Source organism: Mus pahari, chromosome 8, assembly GCF_900095145.1.
Source record: "Mus pahari chromosome 8, PAHARI_EIJ_v1.1, whole genome shotgun sequence".
Classification (NCBI taxonomy): Eukaryota; Metazoa; Chordata; class Mammalia; order Rodentia; family Muridae; genus Mus; species Mus pahari.
In genome coordinates this window covers 18753004-18772561 of record NC_034597.1, presented here as the reverse complement: position 1 = coordinate 18772561, position 19558 = coordinate 18753004, and the positions used below count along the sequence as shown (strand labels likewise).

Genomic DNA, 19558 nt, shown 5'->3' with positions numbered 1-19558 from the left:
TTATAGAAAACTTATGGGCAAATTAACTGTCCTTAACAAGAAAGTTGTTTTCCTTTATAAAGGTAGACCAAAGTTCTAAAAGCCAAATATTTTTTTAAAACAAGTTACTACAAAATATAAATAAGATGATTGTAGCCATGCATGGTAGTCCATGCCTTTAATCCCCACTCTTGAGAAGCAGAGGTAGGCAGGCAGATCTCTAGGTTTGAGGCCAACCTGGTTTATACAGAGTTTCCAGACAGCCAGAACTACAGAGAGAGTTTGTCTCAAAAACCTTTAATCCCAGCACTCCGGAGGCAGAGGCAGGCGGATTTCTGAGTTCGAGGCCAGCCTAGTCTACAAAGTGAGTTTCAAGACAGTCAGGGCTACACAGAGAAACCCTGTCTTGAAAAAGTAAAAGATATAAATAAAATCAAGATGATTTATTTGTCTTTGTGAGTGGAAGAACCCTAACCAGACACTTGGCTTCAATATTGCAACATCGCTTGGTTTTTTTTTTTTACAGTGGGGCCACGCCCACTCAGCTGTATCCCTTTCCACGTGATCTGGCTCTGAGCGCTGATACAATGATTCTTGCCTGCAGTAAACCTTCGTGCGGACACACAGGCAGCTCCAGGGGTCCCGAGCTTACCTCCTGTCTCTTGATCTCCTTGGCCGTGAGCACCTGATTGACACACACATCGAAGGTCTCACTCCACAGTTTGCTGTCTCTCCGCTTTGTGCTTGAGGAGGTGGCATTTCTGGACCAAGCTCGGGGGGCGAGGATGTCGGGGCGGCTCTCGCTGCGGAAGCTGATGGACCGCTACACAACGACAAAAAGAAACCACCATAGGGTCAGCAGCAGGACTGGGTGGATCTGTTTTGAGCAACTCCCTGTTGCTGACAGACACAAATCATCTGTAAGAAAGAAAGGGCATGGCCAAAGCTTTTAAGGAGTGGGCACCCTTTGCCGCCCACGCGCTGAGGGCCTTTTCACACAACATCGCTCTGTGTGACCTGTACACTGGGTGAACTATAGAACAAGACCGTAGCAGGCCAGGCTCACACAAAAGGCAGCTCTCCAACACACACCCAGTGGCTTTGATGTTTATTCTTCAAAAGCACAACGGAAAACAGTGGTGGATAGCTATACACAAAAACCTACCATCTCCTAAAACAGGACCCCACTATCCCCGGTGCCCCTTATATTGTCTGAGTAGGCTTCTCCAGGCCCAATCAAATGGAGAGTACCATCACCCCCCCGATCAGGGATGAGAAAGAACAGGCCTATTCCTCTAATCCTGTGAGCTCAAGAGATGACACACAGAGAAGTTTCTTGCAGCCATTCTCCCTGGTCACACAGAACAAATCTATTTACCACAGGTGAGAAGAAAGGGACACATGAGATAAAGGCTGGGGAGAATGACTGACTGAGGGAGTAAGCTTTGCCATCCAAACCATTTGAGTTCCTGGATCCCACTGTGCCTGAAGCCTGCCAGGACCACCTTTAATCGTTTTGGATGCATGGGCTAATACAGTCTTCTGTCTCCAGTAGTTGGGGTTCTACCAACTCAAAATGCACACTGAGACCAGATGATGCCCACCCCTGACACGTTTTGCTCTTTTGCAAAGAGGCCCCAGCTGTGTTCAGAGATCTGATTGCCCAAAGTCCAGCCTCGTGAGTGAAATATACTACCATGGGCCTTTCTCATGACAACCACAAAGCATCCAAAGGAAGGTAATGTGTCACCTTCAGTCTTTACCCTGCAATATTTCAACACGTTCCCTAGAGACGGACAAAGCAATGAGTATTACCACATTCATAAAGATACCTTTTTTTTTTCCTCTAAAAAGATAAGTTCTCATGGGAATGGAGAGATAGCTGAGCTGATAAGATGCCTTTCAGAGGACCAAAGCTTGGATTCCAGCATTCACAACTATAATTCCATCTCCAGGGAGAGCTGATGTCTCTGGTCTCTGGCCTCTTATGGTATCTGCACCTACATATACATGCATGCATACACAATACATACATACATACATACATAGAACAAATATTAGAACAAATCTTTTTTTTTTCTTTCGAGACAGGGTTTCTCTGTATAGCCCTGGCTGTCCTGGAACTCACTTGGTAGACCAGGCTGGCCTCGAACTCAGAAATCCACCTGCCTCCGCCTCCTGAGTGCTGGGATTAAAGGCGTGCGCCACCACACCCGGCTTAAAACAAATCTTTTTTTTTTTTTTTGAGAAGACAGGTTCTTTGGTTATAGAACATAATATGACCTGGAACTCACTGTGTAGCCCAGGCTGGCCTCAATCTTAGCATCCTCCTACCCCAGCCTCCAAAGAAATGAAATTATAGGTGTGTACTACTACATCCAGCTAAAAACCGGTAACATTCCTGTACTGTACACCCCCCCACATATACTCTTTAATAAATGTTCTTATGGTGCTGCCAGGCGTGTGCTACCTTATCTAGTTAAAAATCTAGTAACACCCCCCACCCCCCACCAAATGCTCCTATGGCACTGCTCCTGGGCTCTTCATGTGACCCTCCACTCAGCTTGGCAAAGGATCTGACCACAGTGACATATTTAGAAGTAGCTCCTGCCACTCCCCCATCACCACGCCTCTCTCTAGAGTGGTTTTATTATTTATTAATTCCTTAATTTTTGTTCTTGTTGCTAACCCTCAGAGCTTCCTCTAAGCAAGTCTCTCTCTCACAGGTGTCTCTCCCGTTTCCCAACCAACTCCTCACCTGTCCCCAGAACACCCAGCGCTTGCTCTCTTTTAGGAAGGCCTCACCAATGTCTGTCCTCTCTCCTATTCCACCACTGGGACAAACCTCTGACAGGACAGTGGCCACATCTTGCTCTATTTAACTTGATTTTAAATGTGACACGTGAGCCTGTATCACTAAGATTATACAGGGTAGATCTCAGTTATTTGAGCTCCAACTATGAAATTCAGTACTTATATAACTCATTAGGGAAGTTTGTTTTTTTTTTTTTTTAGATTTATTTATTTATTATATGTAATTACACTGTAGCTGTCTTCAAACACTCCAGAAGAGGGTGTCAGATCTTGTTACGGATGGTTATGAGCCACCATGTGGTTGCTGGGATTTGAACTCCGGACCTTTGGAAGAACAGTCGGGTGCTCTTACCCACTGAGCCATCTCACCAGCCCCGGGAGGTTTTTAATGTATTTAAAAATTAGAGTCGGGGGTGAGACTGAAGAGATGGCTCCACTGTTAAAAATCACCGTTAAATAAACTAGAATTACCTGTTGATAGAACTGTTTAACCTTTAAGAAAACTCTGAGATGGTTTAGCTTCTAAAATTCTCTTTCATGCAGAATTGACCAGCATTAAAATCTGTGTATGATCTCTTCATAGTTATGCAAGCCACATGCAAGCAGACATTTTAAAATGCTCTTGGTTTCTCTCACACGCATGCTATGGCTGAATTCTGACTTACTTTCTGATTTTTTTTTTCCCCCTGAGGAAATGGAAAATGTTGTAGGAAGTTTCCAAGGGGCTTTGGGGGTGTTTCCAGGGCTTTGTGGGAGCAAATTTTTCTGTAGTCTTGCAAGTTCCATGGCTAGCAGGAGCTTCCGGTGAGCTCATGAATCTGAGCCTGCTCCGGGCAGGACAACAAGATAGCGCTTGCCCGGGTTACTAATGGTGTTGCACAAGTCTCGGGCTCTCTGAAACACGCCCTTCTAAACAGCAAAGAGACTAAATGGACGGAGCTTGCCTGCCCCCAGAATCAATTAACCACAGCCTGAAAGGTTAACACAGGGCAGTGAGTCACTGGCTCATTCTCTCTGTGGTTCTGATGCGCAGATGGGAATCGTAGAACACAGAGAAGAAAATGCACACCAAGAAGGCATAAGACACAGCAACAGTTTCCACTTTCACTTGAAGGGATCAGTTACCATCCCGTCACACTTTCAATCTGAGCAACACTGGACTTCCCCCAAGAGCTGGAAAGTCATTTATACCAATTTGAAACCTTTATGTTTTTGTAAAATTATGTAATTTTTTTTTTTTTAGATACAAATTCTCTTCTTTTTCCCAAAATGTACTTCTTGGCATCAATCATTGTCATATTTAACATCTTTCCAAGGTTTTTTTTTTTCCCCTAAGTTTTTGTTTGTTTGTTTTTGTTGTTTTTTTTTTTTTTCTAAAAACAATGTTTTCTGCTGGGTAGTGGTGGCGCATGTCTTTAATCCCAGGACTTGGGAGGCAGAGGCAGGCGGATTTCTGAGTTTGAGGGCAGCTTGGTCTACAGAGTAAGTTCCAGGACAGCCAGGGCTACACAGAGAAACCCTGTCTCAAAAAAAAAAAAAAAAAAAAAAAAAAAAACCAAACCAAACAAACCCCCAAGGTTTTCTCTTTTCAGGCAACTATACCTTTTTCATGGTAGTATATAAAACTCATCCTTCAAAGCTTAACCGAGGGGTTGGCCAGACGGCTCAGTGGCTAACAGCACTCGCAGCCCCTCACTTCAGAGGACCTGATCTTGAATGCTAATGTCCGTTTTGCACAGCTCACAACCACCCGTAACTCCAGCTCCAGAGGATCTAGTTTCCTTTTCTGGGCTCCACTGGCTTTGGAGCTCACGTGCATGTACCCCCTCCGACCACATACACAATTAAAACTAACATTAAGTTGTAGAGCAAAACATACCTGAGTGAATAACAAAACAAAACACGATGTGTGGAATTATGTGTAATGCATGAAAGAATGTAAGGGGAAATGCCACTATGAAACTCTTTTTGTTTGCTAACATTAAAAGTTAATTGAAAAGAGAGAAAATTCCTTTCAAGCAAAAACATTGAGAGCAAATTCTGGTAACATAAGTTTAGCCAAGTTTGTAGTGAACAAATCAGTGGTATCCAAAAACAATTTCCTAGTCCCAAACATTTTCTTCACCTCCAAGGTTACTCCTTAGCAGAGGCTGTGTGGGACCCTGATGGCTAGGTGAGGCTGCGTGGGACCCTGATGGCTAGGTGAGGCTGCATGGGACCCTGATGGCTAGGTGAGGCTGCGTGGGACCCTGATGGCTAGGTGAGGCTGCGTGGGACCCTGATGGCTAGGTGAGGCTCATCCTTACTTATTGCCCTCCTGATGAACAGCAGGATCATTTCTGACAGCTCACTGTTACAAGAAGTACCCAAGGGAACACCCTTTGTGTGCCTGGGCTGATATTTATGAAGGCAGATTCCCTTAGTCTAAAAACTATCAAACCTTATTTATCTTTATTGCATCTCATTTGAATTGCTGGGGGTTCCAGGATCTCATCTTTGCTCATATAAGCACATTAATACTCAGTGCTAAAACGAGTTACCAAATTGCCCTTTTATTAAAAAAAAAAAAAAAAAAAAAAAAAAAAAGATTTTATTTATTTATTTTTATGTATATGTGGTTGCTGGGAATTAAACTCAGGACCTCCGCTCGCTCTGGCCCTGCTTGCTCCAGCCCAACTATGTATTTGCTATTATAAATAAATATACTGTAGTTGTCTTCAAACACACCAGAAGAGGGCATCAGATCTCAATACAGATGGTTGGGAGCCACCATGTGATTACTGGGATTTGAACTCAGGACCTCTGGAAGAGCAGTCAGTGCTCTTACCCACTGAGTCATCTCACCAGCCCCAAATTGTCCTTCAAACAGGCTATTCGGCCCGGCAGGTACCTCTCCCAGATAGGAACAGAGTAGCTCATGCCTTCACTCTCATCCAGGTAGATGGGATCTCACTCTCGTCTCACAGGCAAAAATCAGTACACCTTCGTTCTAGTATCATGTTGTGAATATAGGAAATAATGAACATATTCCTATGCATTTATCAAGACCTGCTCGGTCCATTGGAGATTTTTGTCATTGCTACTTGGGGAAAATAAGAGGTGACTACCTACCCCACAGGAGCTCCCTCATAGGAATCCTCCTATGGGTTTTCTTAGTGACTGCCAAGCTCAGGGTGTCACAGGAATTATCTTAAGGGCTTTCACACAAGGATCCTCAGCCCTTTGGATGTAATCTTCCATTTGCACAGCATCCCCACAGAGTGAGGGTCTGTTTTCATTTACTGAGACTGGGGTTGGAGGGGGAGGTGCCAAGGCACTTGTCCAAACAGGATCCAAAATACACATTAATCCCAGGAGCTCAAAGGTTGTCCCAAGGTTTCAGAGAGATAGCAGACCTATGTCCTGCCTCCTAGGAAGGAAACTAGCTTAAGGAAAGAGAATGCACCGGGCTCAGTTTTAGGAATAATGATTGACCAAACTCCAGATTTAGAGCCTGGGCCTGTCTGTAATGGAACTGAGTCAGGTGTGTGGTCCACAGCTGTCTGGCCCTAGGAAGGAGTGGCCGCTGCTAGTCCCTGAACTTCAGATACTGGCAGGTGTTCATCATGGTGCCAGCCACAAACCAGGAATGACACCTGGCCTGGTTAGTGACATAAATGGGCACGATTATACCCAGGAGGACTGAGTTGGGGGAAGAAGTGACTCCTACTACAAGAATCCCAAAGGACAAAAGCCACAAGGTTTCCAAGGTCGCGGCCACCACACCCTTTCGTTTTCTGTACTTGGATGGTGTGCCTCATGAGCCTACTGCCCTTGATGGCCTTGCTGTCTCCCCGTTTCTTCACAACAGAAGACAAATCCATTCATTTTTCTCATTTCTGTGGCCAAGAACCTGACAAGAAGCAACTTATGGGAGGAAGGGCTTTATTTTGGATTTAGTTTTATTTACCGTTTTAGAGCTCATCCATGGTAGAACAGGTGTGGCTGCCAGAACATGAAGGCAGCTGCTCGCTCACATTGAGTTCAGAGTCACCAAGCAGAACATAGACAGGAAGCTGGGACAAACTACAAAACCCTCAAGACCTGCTCCACTATCTGTAGCAAGATGCTACCTCCCAAAGGTTCTAGAACCTTCTAAAACAATACCAGCTGGGGACCAAGTGCTTGAACCCAGTGACACTTCATATGGAAACCACAATGATAAACACCTTGAAGGTCTGTTTCCCTCACTAGTGGATTTCTCAGCATTTCACACCTTCGAGGGCACAACAACTTGGGTGCTGTAAAAAGTGACTGCCAGGGAAAGGAGAGAGTTGTTCTATGCCCACATTTCGAGATAAGCTTTAGAATTCTTCTAAACCTGAGACGTAGGAGTCTTGCACCCATTTTACAGATAGGACACTTGAGGCTCACAGAAGGTGAAATTTGATGAAAGCCATGAAGTGAATAAATAGTTCATTTAAACCAGGGGGCAGGGCATTCAAAATGACAATCCTGGTCTGCCCTCATGTAAAGTGGTGCATGAGCCAAAGTAGAGGAGTCTCATGCTACTTCTTTGTAACAGTTTCTCACTCTTGTGGCCACTCAGTTCTGAAGTAGACATGTTTTTTTATTATGCTGAGCTGTCCTGTGCATTGTAGAACACTTAACAACATCGTTGGTTTCTAACCACAACATACAAGTAGCATCCCCAACCCATCTGTGCTCAAAACATCTTGAGACACGACCTATGTCCCCTAGGTGAGAAACACTGGTCCATTTCAAAGTAACAGCCTCGACCTTGGACGAGACCTCATAACCACAGAAACAAGTACATAGACCTGCTGGGGTGGGAGGGTTTGAGGATAGCAAGAACTTTCCCCAGAATAAGCAAGAGTTTCCATGAGGAAAGCAAGCCCTGCAAATAAGTAGAAACCCAAAGCTTGTTAACTGTTGGCAGCTAAAATAACAATAGCCATGTGGGAGACAGACAAATGCAGATTTTGAAAATGGGTACTCATGTTTATACCCAAGCTGGGAATATAGGAAAGATGTTGCAGGTGGAAAGCAGATTGTCTGCTGGGTAGAAAACAGGCCCATTTACATATGTCAGAGGAAATGTAGGCTCAGCAGGTAGACACTGTGGGACAGAGTTGATTTGTTAATGCTGCCTGTCAGTGGGGGTGCTTGCTCCATTCTTTTGCAAAAACAGAAGGTCTCCATAGCCAAAGATAACATGTTCCAATACAGAGCTCAGGCCAGGCACAGTCTCTCCACCATACCTACTACAACACTATCTGGGAGCAGATGGTTCAACAGTAAACAGTTTGGAAGCCAGGATGGAACCGGAAGAAGAAATGTGATCCACTGTGGCTGCTGGACTCCTGGAGAGTTTCCTGAAGACATCTCCCAAAGGCTCCATTCAGTCTGCTGGAAAGGAGTAGCCCTTTCCCACCGTGTGGCTCTACCACATCGGACCTTTGTGCTAATCTTCTGAAAGGAATGGTCAGGAGAAAGTCAAGCACCAGAGGACTGAGTGACTGGCACAGGTAAGGCTCAGAATAGGGACTGTGTGCACAGCGCTTCATCTCCAAAACACAGACTTGAGTTGGAAACAAAGGCTTTATTCCCAGAGCTGATGTGGCTTTAAGTCAATTCATGTGGCTAGGAAAACTCACTTCTCTGGCTCTCAGTAGTATTGACAATACTTAGAGCCTCAGGAAGCTGAAGTGAGGACTGGAGGTAGGTCAACAGCTTAGCCAGATGCCTAATACTCAGTCAGAGATGGCTAGTCCCAGGGTTGCCTAATTTTTATGTTAACTTGATGTAAATTAGAGTTCATTGGGAAAGGGGAAGTTGAGAAAATGTGCCCATTACTGTGGCCTGTGGGTCTGGCAAGTCTGTGGGGGTCCTTTTCTTGTTTCTTGCCACCCATGGACAAGTGATTGTGAATTATGAAAGAAAGTACGCTGAGCAGGTCATGAGAGGCAAGCTGTAAGAAGCATTTCTCCGCGGTCTCTGCTTCAGTTCTTGCTGCCAGGTTTCTGCCTGGGATGGTTTGAATATGCTTGGCCCAGGGGGTGGCACTATTTGGAGGTGTGGCCTTGTTGGGACAGGTGTGTCACTGTGGGTGGGAGTGGGCTTTAATACCCTAGTCCTAGTTGCCTGGAAACCAGTATTCTGCCAACAGCCTTCAGATGAAGGTGTAGAATACTCAGCTCCTCCTGTCCCATGCCTGCCTGGATGTTGCCGTGTTCTTGCCTTGATGATAATGGATTGAACCTCTGAACCTGTAAGTCAGCCCCAATTGAATGTTGTCCTTTTAAGAGTTGCCTTGGTTTTGGTGTCTGTTCACAGCGGTAAAACCTTCCCTAAGACACTGCTTTAACTTCCTGCGTTTGCTTCCTCTGATGATGCATTGTAGCCTGTAAGACCCTTTCTTCTCCTCCCCATGTTGCTCTGGTCATGGTGTTTTATCACAGCAGTAGAAACCTATCTATTAGTGCTAGGTCATTAATACTACCAATGGCACTTGTTATACCCATCAGTCCCCTCCTATCCATGGTAATATGTCCCAAGTGCCCCTGGTGCATGTGTGAATCCACAGCATTATTGATCCTAATATAAACTCTGCTTTGTCTATACATACATACCTATGATAAAGTTTGCTTCATACATCAGGCACATTAAAAGATTAACAATAATTAATAAAAGAATAGCTATAGCAATACATTATAACTATGAAGGCTAATTTCCTTTATTACCTTAATACCTAGCAGATTGAGACACAATTCTGGGTGTGTCTCCAGCAAAGATTAAATGACAAAGACCAGACATGAAGGTGGGGAGTGTGTGCTATCCCTTGGGCTTCCTGCAACCCCAGAATGGAAGAGGGAAAGGAGAGAACCAGCAGGACACAGGTATTTTCCCTTCTGTCTCGTGGTCCAAGAGGATGCAGACACCCATCCTCCGTCATGTGCACTCTGCTCAGATTCATGGGGCCAAGCAACTGTAGAAAACATGATCCAGAACACATCATCCCTCCCCTGTGTTTCTGTTAGACATCTGGTCACAGGTACACACAGCTAATTCATACGACAAAATTATTGTTAATATATAAGTTGTCCATTCATGGCAATTTCATTTACAATTTCTTTTTTTAAATCATGGTTGATCATGGGTAGCCCTATGTGGGAAACATGAAGTCACAAACAAGGGGGACATACTTGGATGCTTTCATCCACAGCAGTAACATCTCAGAGTGACTTAAGACCGAGTAGCTTCTTGGAAGAACTTCACTAAAATAACCAGCAGGAGAGGAAAAAAAAAATCCATCAGCATAGCGCTGCTATTTATAAAAGCCCAGTATCTGGAAATAACCAGCTGAGCGCGTAGCTAGTGGTACAGAACTTGCCTTGCATGCATCAGACTTTACATTTTGTAGCCCCGGCTCCAGAACGAACAAACCTGGATATGGCCCAAGGGTGCTCAGCAACAGGGAGTAGTAAAGTCTAACTGCAAAATAAAAAACAGCTTAAAAACAGCCTTTTCTTAAAAAATAAAATAACAGGGTTTTTGTTTTGTTTTGTTTTGTTTTTTGTTTTTGTTTTTGTTTTTTTTGGGGGGGGGGTGGTTTCGAGACAGGGTTTCTCTGTATAGCTCTGGCTGTCCTGGAACTCACTTTGTAGACCAGGCTGATCTTGAACTCAGAAATCCACCTGCCTCTGCCTCCCAAGTGCTGGGATTAAAGGCCTGCGCCACCAGGCCCATCTGTTTTTGTTTTTAGAGAAAAGCTTAAGGGTAAGTAGAAATCTACACACAGAGTCAAGTAAAGAGAATTTAAAATACACAAAACGGTAACAGGGGTCTACCCTTGGATGGTGGGGTTTTATCTTCAACTTCATAATTTTCTACATTTATCTTCCAGACTTCATATAACAAAGAGATAACTAAGAAAACCAAATTGATTGGCAAACAGCCATGGCCATGAACTTTAACAGAACCTGCACCAACACATCTCGACGTGGTTCATGAATGAATGGCCATTGAAAACACAGTGGAAGGGTATCCAAGCGATTTAGAATCAATACTTACCAAACACCTAAGACCCCAAACAAGGGAAAACCCTCCTGGAGCTCAAGGAAATTCTTAGTGGAATAAATGAAAAGTTGAAGACAGTATTTGGTACAGGTGTGGAGAAACCATTACTAATGTGTTCAGCACTAGTCAAAAAAAAAAAAAAAAACCAAACTAAAACAGTGGCTTAGGGCAGTCACCCAACATGACATCTTAATCCACCTCCATGAATGGCTCTTAAACGATAATGTCCATGACAAAGTATTCCACCAGCTGGAAATAATGCCTCTTCCCACTGGAGCGAACAAAATAAGGGCCAGCTAAATGCAGGATGCTTCAGATCCAAAGTCTGGTGGCTATTTTTAGCTCCTGGCAAACCACTGGCAGTATTATGAGCAGTGTTTTGCTTTTTTTTTTAAGAAACCTAACCACAGAAGTAGTACTCAGCATAGCCAGCAGGTCTCCTTGCAGAACTTGCTTACTGTGTGACCCTGGGCCCAGGTTTAAAGCTTGGGGTTCTTTGCTCTATAGATGACACCAAGATCACTCTGTAGAGTTTGGGGGGAGGTAATTCGAGGCCAGGAATGTCAGGCACTTGGAATAGGGGCCGCAGCACTGTGGACAATTACAAGTTGATCATTTATAAAGACCACCTATAACTCTACAAAAAAGGACAGGCAAGAATGAGGAGTCCCTCTTGACATGAGGCACTGGGAACTTCTCAGCTGTCCCGTCATCTGCCGAACGCTCACCTTCATATATGCAAAGTAACCAGGGACCCAAAACTTTCGCCATTCACAGCAAATTTATGAAAAGAAACCATAGTTGTCAGACATGGTCCCTTAAGTTCATATACCCATGTGAACTTCCTACTTATGTCTCAGGTGCAGCTAGATGGTACTGAACTTCTCATTCCTTTCTCAAGCCCAGGGTTGGACACTTGCCTAGTACACATAAGGCCCCAGATTCAATTCTCAGGACTGTATTAACTAGGGATAATGGTATGTACTGGATATCTTGGCACTGAGGAAGAAGAGGCAGGAAGATCAAGGTTCTCCTCAGCTACATAGCAAGTTCAAGGCCAGCCCACGTGAGACCTTGATTTAAAACAACATAAAAACAGAGGGTGGGGATGGGGACCTAAACTAAAACTATTAAGGGAAATAAACAGAGATCTTAACTTTAATGAAAGGTGGAGTGCCCCCATGTGAGGCCAAGAGACATTGAACACTCACTTGCACCCCAAACTGAACAGTTCACACAAGTGTGACTAGACAGATTGTTACCTTAAGTTAGGCTCAGGGTATATAAAGTATATACTAATATCCAAAGTCATTCTGAGGAGAAATGTTACAATGTTAAAAAGGTTGTTTTTGGAATGGAAGGCTAAACACATTCAGTTTTTCCTTTCTTTTTCTGTACTTTCCCACAAAAAACACACACTTTTGAAACAGAAAGATGTTCCTGTCCAAAGCCAATGAAGGACATCACAAGGCAATGAACTCTGTCCTCTCTGGACTTGGCACAGATGTGTCCAGGAGCCATGTGCAGCTGTGCACAGAGAGGCAGAGCTCGGCATGTAGCTGGCCCAAGGGAGCTGGTATTCCCTGTTCCACATGAGAGGTGCACACTCTGGCCCCTTTCAGAGCTGGGCCAGGTTTCCCTCCCAGGCGTACTGAAGAGGGAATTTATGGGCCTTGGGGGATCCAGACATCTGTGCTTTAGTTTACCAGCAGCCCCGTGCTAAACCGTTTTGGTAAGGAACTGACAGAGTACCATGCAGTCGACACCATAAATGCTGCCTTTGTGCTGAGACCCAACTTTCCGGCCCATATGGGTGCCGGGAGGCAAGAGAAAACAAACCCGCCAGTGTGTTGCCTTGAAGACCACTCACATTTGTAAATGGCTTTTTAATCTTTCTGTAAGAGGCTGCCAGCCCTGCGTGCCCCTGTGTCCTCCCTCCGCTAACTATGGTCTCACAGGAAGCCAGAGGGGGAACCACTAAGTATTGATGGAAGCCTTGTGTTTGGGTCTAAGTCACTGCCTGGCCTATTATTAAAGGAACACAACTTAGAGATGAAACTGGATATCTAAAAGGATCCATATGTCTCTAAAGTGCCAGGAGCCAATGAAATAAGAGTAGTGTACCAGATACCCAAGATGCATACTGGGTCTGGTGGCACAGCTTTGGTACCCCAGTTACTCAGGAGGCTGAGACAAGGGAATCAAAAACTTAAGGGCTGCCTGGGTTGCAGAGAGAGCCCAAGGCCCACCTAGCCAACTTAGTAAAGATCCTGTTCCCAAATTTAAAAAGTATAAAAAGGAATCAGGTATGGTGGCACATGCCTACATAGACAGTCTTAGGCTAACCAGAGCTACACAAGTGAGGCCCTGTCTCACTAACAATAGAAAGGGACACACACACACACACACACACACACACACACACACACACCAGATGGCTCAGTGGCTAAAGGCTCTTGTCACCCAGCTTGATAACCTGAATTCAGTCATCAGGGTCTACATGGTGTAATGACCTGCATAAGCTCTCCTCTGACCTCTACAAGCACACAATGGCAGGGGTACCCCACCCCCAAATAAAAACATAATAAAAATTTATTAAAACCAAAACGAAGCATTTAGTGGGAAAGCACTTGCCTTGTACACACAAGACCCTAAGTTTAATCTTCATTATTATAAAAATAAAAGTAAAACACAGACATAGAAGGCAAACGAATAAGCCAACTTGCCTTGTGCTCAAATGATTTTTGAAATAGAAGAGAAATTACACACATAGGTACATAAGGTGAGTGGGTACTGAGGGCTAGGAGGGTTGGGCCCTCAGCAGTAGCCCCTTGTCTTGCTTCTCCACCAACGGAAATAGCATGGAGACCTAAAGGAACCTCGAAGGCTTATGAAACTGGTTTACTGGGCAGCCTTGGAAGCTGGCACCTCCCCTTCGTGTTCCCCATTCCCTTTCCCTTTCTAGTTGGGAGGGAAAGCAGTGGGGTCGGGAGGCAAGAAGCAGAAAGGTAGCTTGTTGCATGTCCCAAGGTGGGCTGCAGGGAGACAGTCGGGGGCAGGATGGCGCTCACCACTCTCACAGATCTTACCTGAGCATGCTGTGCACAAATCTGAGCTCAGAGATGTATTTCTACGCACTAATCTCATCCCCTTCAAATAATAACACATTGCTCAAGTTCTCTGTGTCTGTGTGTAGAAGCATTATGAATAACTTTTCTATTTCTGTCCCATACACACAGCCTAGGGTTAGCGATTTGTCGTGATAGTCACAAAAGTTCAGTAGAAAATTTATGTCGCAAAAGAAAGATATGTTTGAAGCTTTAGACGGCAACCTCTACATGGCAGGTTCTCTCTTGGGTCTGACTTTCTCATCTTCACTTGGTCTCAGTCTGCTAAGTTTTCAGACATGCCTTAATTCATTTCTCTCTCCCCAGTTCTCTAGGTCAATGCAAATTTCTAAGACAATCATGTTTTCTGCAGTGTTTCCTGTGCAGGACCCATAGGAACCCGGAGAACAGAATAAAGATGGCCTGGGAAATCTAAAGAAAAATGGTGAAGGTATGCGATCGGGGTAGGTTCGCAGGAGAACACAGTGTTCTCAGAAATACAAACTCAAAGGTCTATAAGCCAGGCAAGGCATTGTTAGCAAGTAAGTGTACCCAGCGCGCTAAGAACAACTGCAGAGTAGGGGACACTTGCGGGTGAAAGCTGGCTAGCTATTCTAATCAAACTTGTTACTGTCATTTTGCAAAGAAAGCACAGCCCCGCACTAAATCTACCAGGAGGCAACTCTACCCTGAGAAAAGCACCCTGAATGCTGGAGGAGCCCAGTGCCAGGTGAACGAGTGGAAATCGCCCTGGCACAGGGTGGGCCATCCTAGGAGAGACAATAGGGAGAGAGGCTGTCAAGGGAAGAGAGAGCTCACAGTGAACATGAACCATGGTCACTAGACTGGAAAGAAAAGAAAGAGTCAAATGCAGTGACAGTCTAAAGACTTTTCAAAAAGCAGAACTCAGCAAAAGACCAGATGTGCAGGACTCAGGTGATAATAAGTCTTCCAGGAAAAGCCCGCAGTGAAGTCATCCAGAGGGCTGAGAGACTGGCCACAAGGGACACAGCACACAAACACATCCTTCTCCACCAACAAGCTCTGCAGGCTGACTCCCCCCACAGAGTCTTACTTTGTTCCTCTGTTCTTCCTCCCTAGAGGTCAGAGTATAACCAGGAGCCTGTAGTCCCAAGGGTTGAGCAGACAGAGCCAAATCCGGGGCTAACTGGGTGGTAAGCCATTCATGAGTAACAGTTAGCAGAGGTAAGAGAGGGGCTGGAAGCAAAGGGGGTGAGCAGTGGGGCTAGAGGACATCACTGGGCTGTGACACATCCATCGGACAGTAAGCAAGCAGGGATACAAAGGGGTCTAGGAGAACCTCATAGCATCCTTCATTCAGCTCTGATGGTCAGCATGAGGCATGTCTTCGGCTCAACCTCTCCAACCTCTCTCTGTGGTGAATACTTTGCTTTGCTACATAAACTTCTGCCTAAACTCCATGTTTAACTAAATCTTTTCCTTTGAAAAGGTAAGAATCAAGCAGAAATCTTCACCGACCACAACTTTCTGGTCTACAATTTTCTTAAACATTCAAGGTTAAGATAAAAGCCTTGCTAAGTGCAAGTATTCCAGAAAAATGAGACATGGCAGATTCCTGACTTGCTCAGCTTTGCTGTGGGTGAGGCCCTCATTGTATGCCTTTTGAGAGGTTCAGTCTAAACGTATTTTTATGATTTGGTTTCAAGGTTGTGAATGGATCTCAACCTTCACTTTAGAAGGCAAGCTGCAGGAAGAGATTAAGATAGATCTGATGAAATGCTACTTGCCACCAAGCCTGATGACCAGATATCAAACCCTGGGGTCTGCATGGTGGAAGGAGAGAGCTGATTCCTTGTAAGTAGTCCTTGGACCTCCACATAAGCCTCACGGTATATATATGCCTCCCTCCAAATAAAAATATAATAGAGTTTAAAAACAACCACACACACTTGTTAACTAAAAATTACTACTGTAGATAATATCCACTACATAGCTAGTAATAACTAAAGGTCCTTTGAATTTACTGTCTCATAAATATTTACAATTCTACAAAGGAGCTGTGGTTTTTTTTGTAAGCCACAAAAGGTGACTCTATGATACATTTACCTCTGAGGAGTAAAAGCGAGACCTAGAAACATTAGGTCATCTGCCCTCGATTGGCAGTCTTCAATGGTCAACTAAAGTCAGGACCAAGATACTCTGGGTATTTTGTTCTAACCCTGGGGCCAACAAACCTTTCTGTAAACAGACCGGCATGGCTATGTTCCAACCAAGCTCCTTACGGACAGTGAAGTTAGAATTCCATGTGGTTTTCACATATAAGAAATAGCATTCTTTTCACTCCCCCCCCCCCCCCCCGCAAACACTTGAAGTTGATAGCATCTTCGGCTCATGAGCCATGGGCAGAGAGGAGGCAGGTTTCCTCCTCCTCCTAACCCCATAGCTTTCTAACTCTGGCTGAAACCACCAGGTTCTGCTGTTATCCAGCTCCTATCACAAACTGATATTTCAGGAGTCCAGAGATATTGCTGCACAAAACCAGTAAGGATGGGACCCATGACATAGGCATACAACTATGAACTATCACAAGTGGTCCTAACCCTGCCTGACCTGGGGTTATGGCGTGCACACATTTCTATTCCCCTTGACCTGCACACTCTTCTACAGTAGCAAGCAGTGATTCAGCTCCACATGAGACCCATAGAGATTCTAGGTGCATGAGCACAACATAGCTCTTTGCAAGCCCAAGTCCACGTTCCCTTACCTGCAAGGTTTGGCTGAAGCGCTTTAATGGTGTGGTCTTCACAGGTGGGATGAGGTTTGCTAGCGACGTGACTCTGGAAAGGGGTTTGACCCTTTTGTTACTAGGTTCCTGTATAAAAGAAAAAAAAAAAAAAAGAGGACAGTGTTAAGACCAATCTTGAAGACGTTTGCCACAACATCACATCCATCCTGCTCTGAGACTTGCAGGCGACAGGGTGATCTGTAGCCTGTGAACAGTGCCCTAGGATCTGCACAGGTGATCTGGCTGGGGAGCCAGGAAAGAGAAAAGACAGAGGATGCACACTGAAGCAGTGGGTGACAGAAAAGTAGGGATCCTGCCCTCCCCCCTTCACCACCACCCCAATCAGTCAGCTTTTCAGTCAAAGCTTCCAGTAGAACCCTTCTTCCCATTGCTGTAGAAAGTTCCCAGCCAACGACCTTGCCAGACACTGGCATGTCTTTTGCTGTTTCTGGTTTCATTTTTTAAAAGAAAATCCTTCCTGTCACCTTGCCAGAGCCATTTTTGTGTATGCTTTATCCATTCGGTTTTCTAAAGTCACAAAGATTGCTTTTAATTCATCAAATTTAAAAACCTATTTTAAAAAGCATCTGTGTGTCTGTGTGTATAGGGGGAGAGAGTCAGAGAACTTTCTGTAGTTGGTTCTTCTCCGTCCACCCTATGGGTCCCAGGGATCAGACTCAGGTTGTCAGTCCTGGTGGCAAGCCTGCTGGCACATCTGACCAGCTCCAAAATATTTTTTAAAGACGTTTTATTTCTAGGATCAGAAGAAAGCATCTTTGAACCTATAATAACAGAGAGGCACATATTAAAATTCATAAAATATCTAATGGCAAGAGGAAATGTACCGGGAGAAATTTGTAGCGTGGGTTTTTGGTTTCTATACTATTTATAGCCACACATTTTCAAAGTCACCTCCACAGAAAACATCGATGGCAAATCTGTAAGTTACTCCGGAGCTGGCTGAGAGGGGAGATGAGAGGGAGACCTCTTATTCCAATAAATATTAACAAGAATAATACAAATGAAAACAGGCTGGGGAAAAGAGGGAAAAGACAAAGCAAACATTTTACAAGACAAAGAGGACAGTTACCCTTGTTTTCCTATGCTCCATCTGACCTGCAGTAGATACTGGACAGCACATGAAGACCTCAAGTTGTGATGGAAAATGCCAAGTCAGCCAATTGTAGCAGATGTCAATCATGTCATAAGGCAGCTCGCCTGACCCCTACCCCAAGGTGTTCATCTTTCCTTTTCAGCCATTGCTCTCCAAGTTTGACTCAGAATTTCTCATTCTTCAAGGGGTTCCTGCAGGCCATTCTAAACACAGCAGAGGCTTGGAGAAATCCTTCATGAATCTGGAATTCAGCCGGGAAGTTCTCATGTCGCCCAATGCCCTTGCTAGCTTCAGAAATCAGAAAGAAGCCCTCTCTTGAGACTCTATCAACTTTGCTGACATTTTAAGTAGAAAAATCACAAAAAAAAAAAAAAAATTAAGCTTAAAGAAGTTCAAAACAGTTCCATGGTGTCAAAGAGTAAGCTGTGGTGGCTTGCAAAGCAGTCGGTTGCTTTTCTAAGACAGAATGGATCCAGAAGCCAGGGACCTCTCTGGCTTCTCAGTGAGCTACGCTGAGCAGACAGAAGGCAGCACTAGGGACACTAGCAAGGCTGGGTTTTAAAATGCAGCAGACAAAGCTCCTAAAATGAAGGCAGCCACTACAAAGGATAAGGTGCCGAAGAGAAAAGTCCAAAAGCCATCTGCTTCTGGGCAATGATGTCCTTCAGGATGCCTGGGCTCCTGAGATTCTGTGCCCAGAGGATGATCTTAAGATTCTCCCTTTTTACATCATCCCTTTCTGCATCCTCAGCATGCTGCGTCCACGCATGTGTGCACACACAGCCTCTTAAGCATCCCCTGAATTTCTCCAAATGGCTTCTGCTTTAGTCTAGAAATGCCAGGTTGCGATCTCGCTTCCTTTGGTGGTATAAACCGCACTGCAGCATACGAGAAAAATCCCAGGGGAAAGAACTTGGTCTCGATAATGCTGCATGCACCTCAGAGCCCAAAGAGGCTGAGTCTCATTCCCACAGTTAAAGCTGTATCAGAATGGGGAGGTTGAAGAGTGAGCTGCAGCTGGGGTGTCTAGCTTTAAAGCAGGGCAGGGAACACTGCACACTCGGCAGGCTTCAGGAGGATCCAGCCCTTATGTGTTATGTGTTATAAGGTTGGTCTGACTTTACTGCTCCATTTAGATGGCCCACTCAGATGTGCGTTATCTACATCCTAATATAGTTATAGGATACATCCATCGTCAATGCAACACTAGCCCAGCACACTACATGGGATCCTTTTTAAAACTCCTTCTCGGAGGCATGGCCCCCAAGCGAGTTAACAGCAGGCTGCTCTCTGGTGATCTAACATTGCTAAGCAAAGAGGGATGAACCAGAAGCCACCCTGCTGTGATGTAGTGCAGGCGATGCAGGCAGGTGTAAGCCCCAGAACAGGATCTAAGCGGGGAAGCCGGATGTCTGACCGCACGAGTGAAGTATGAATTATGGAGCTATTCTTGAGGGCTTCTGTGAGAATAAGAGATTTAAAGCAATGCTTGGCCTAATTAATTGTTCTTTTCCATTTATTCAGTCTGTCTCCAGCTTTATCTTACTATTGTCTAAACAGTCCTCCAAGGAAATCTTTCTAAGATTCTAAGTCAATAGCATTACTGAGAACTAACTAGCAAATGCAATACTGAGGGTGTTTTCAGGTTTGTCATTGGAAGATGAGAAAACTTAACCTGCAGAGAGCCTGCCTGGTCTA

The 19558-nt window shown here is 44.7% G+C and overlaps 1 protein-coding gene across 5 annotated transcripts in view; it reads right to left on the bottom strand.

Annotated features, from left to right (window-relative positions):
- The window catches only part of Arhgef3 (Rho guanine nucleotide exchange factor 3), a 291654-nt gene that overhangs the window by 24895 nt on the left and 247201 nt on the right, over window positions 1-19558 (bottom strand). For 4 of the 5 annotated variants that reach the window (XM_021203021.2, XM_029541454.1, XM_021203019.1 and 1 more), the window contains 2 exons: window positions 16726-16833; window positions 632-802 (listed from right to left, as the gene is read on the bottom strand). In XM_021203021.2, coding sequence (XP_021058680.2) covers window positions 632-802; window positions 16726-16833 — 279 coding nt within the window. Of the gene's footprint in view, window positions 1-631; window positions 803-16725; window positions 16834-17836; window positions 18772-19558 lie in introns of those variants that run through there. The other variant, XM_021203020.2, reaches the window with a different exon arrangement.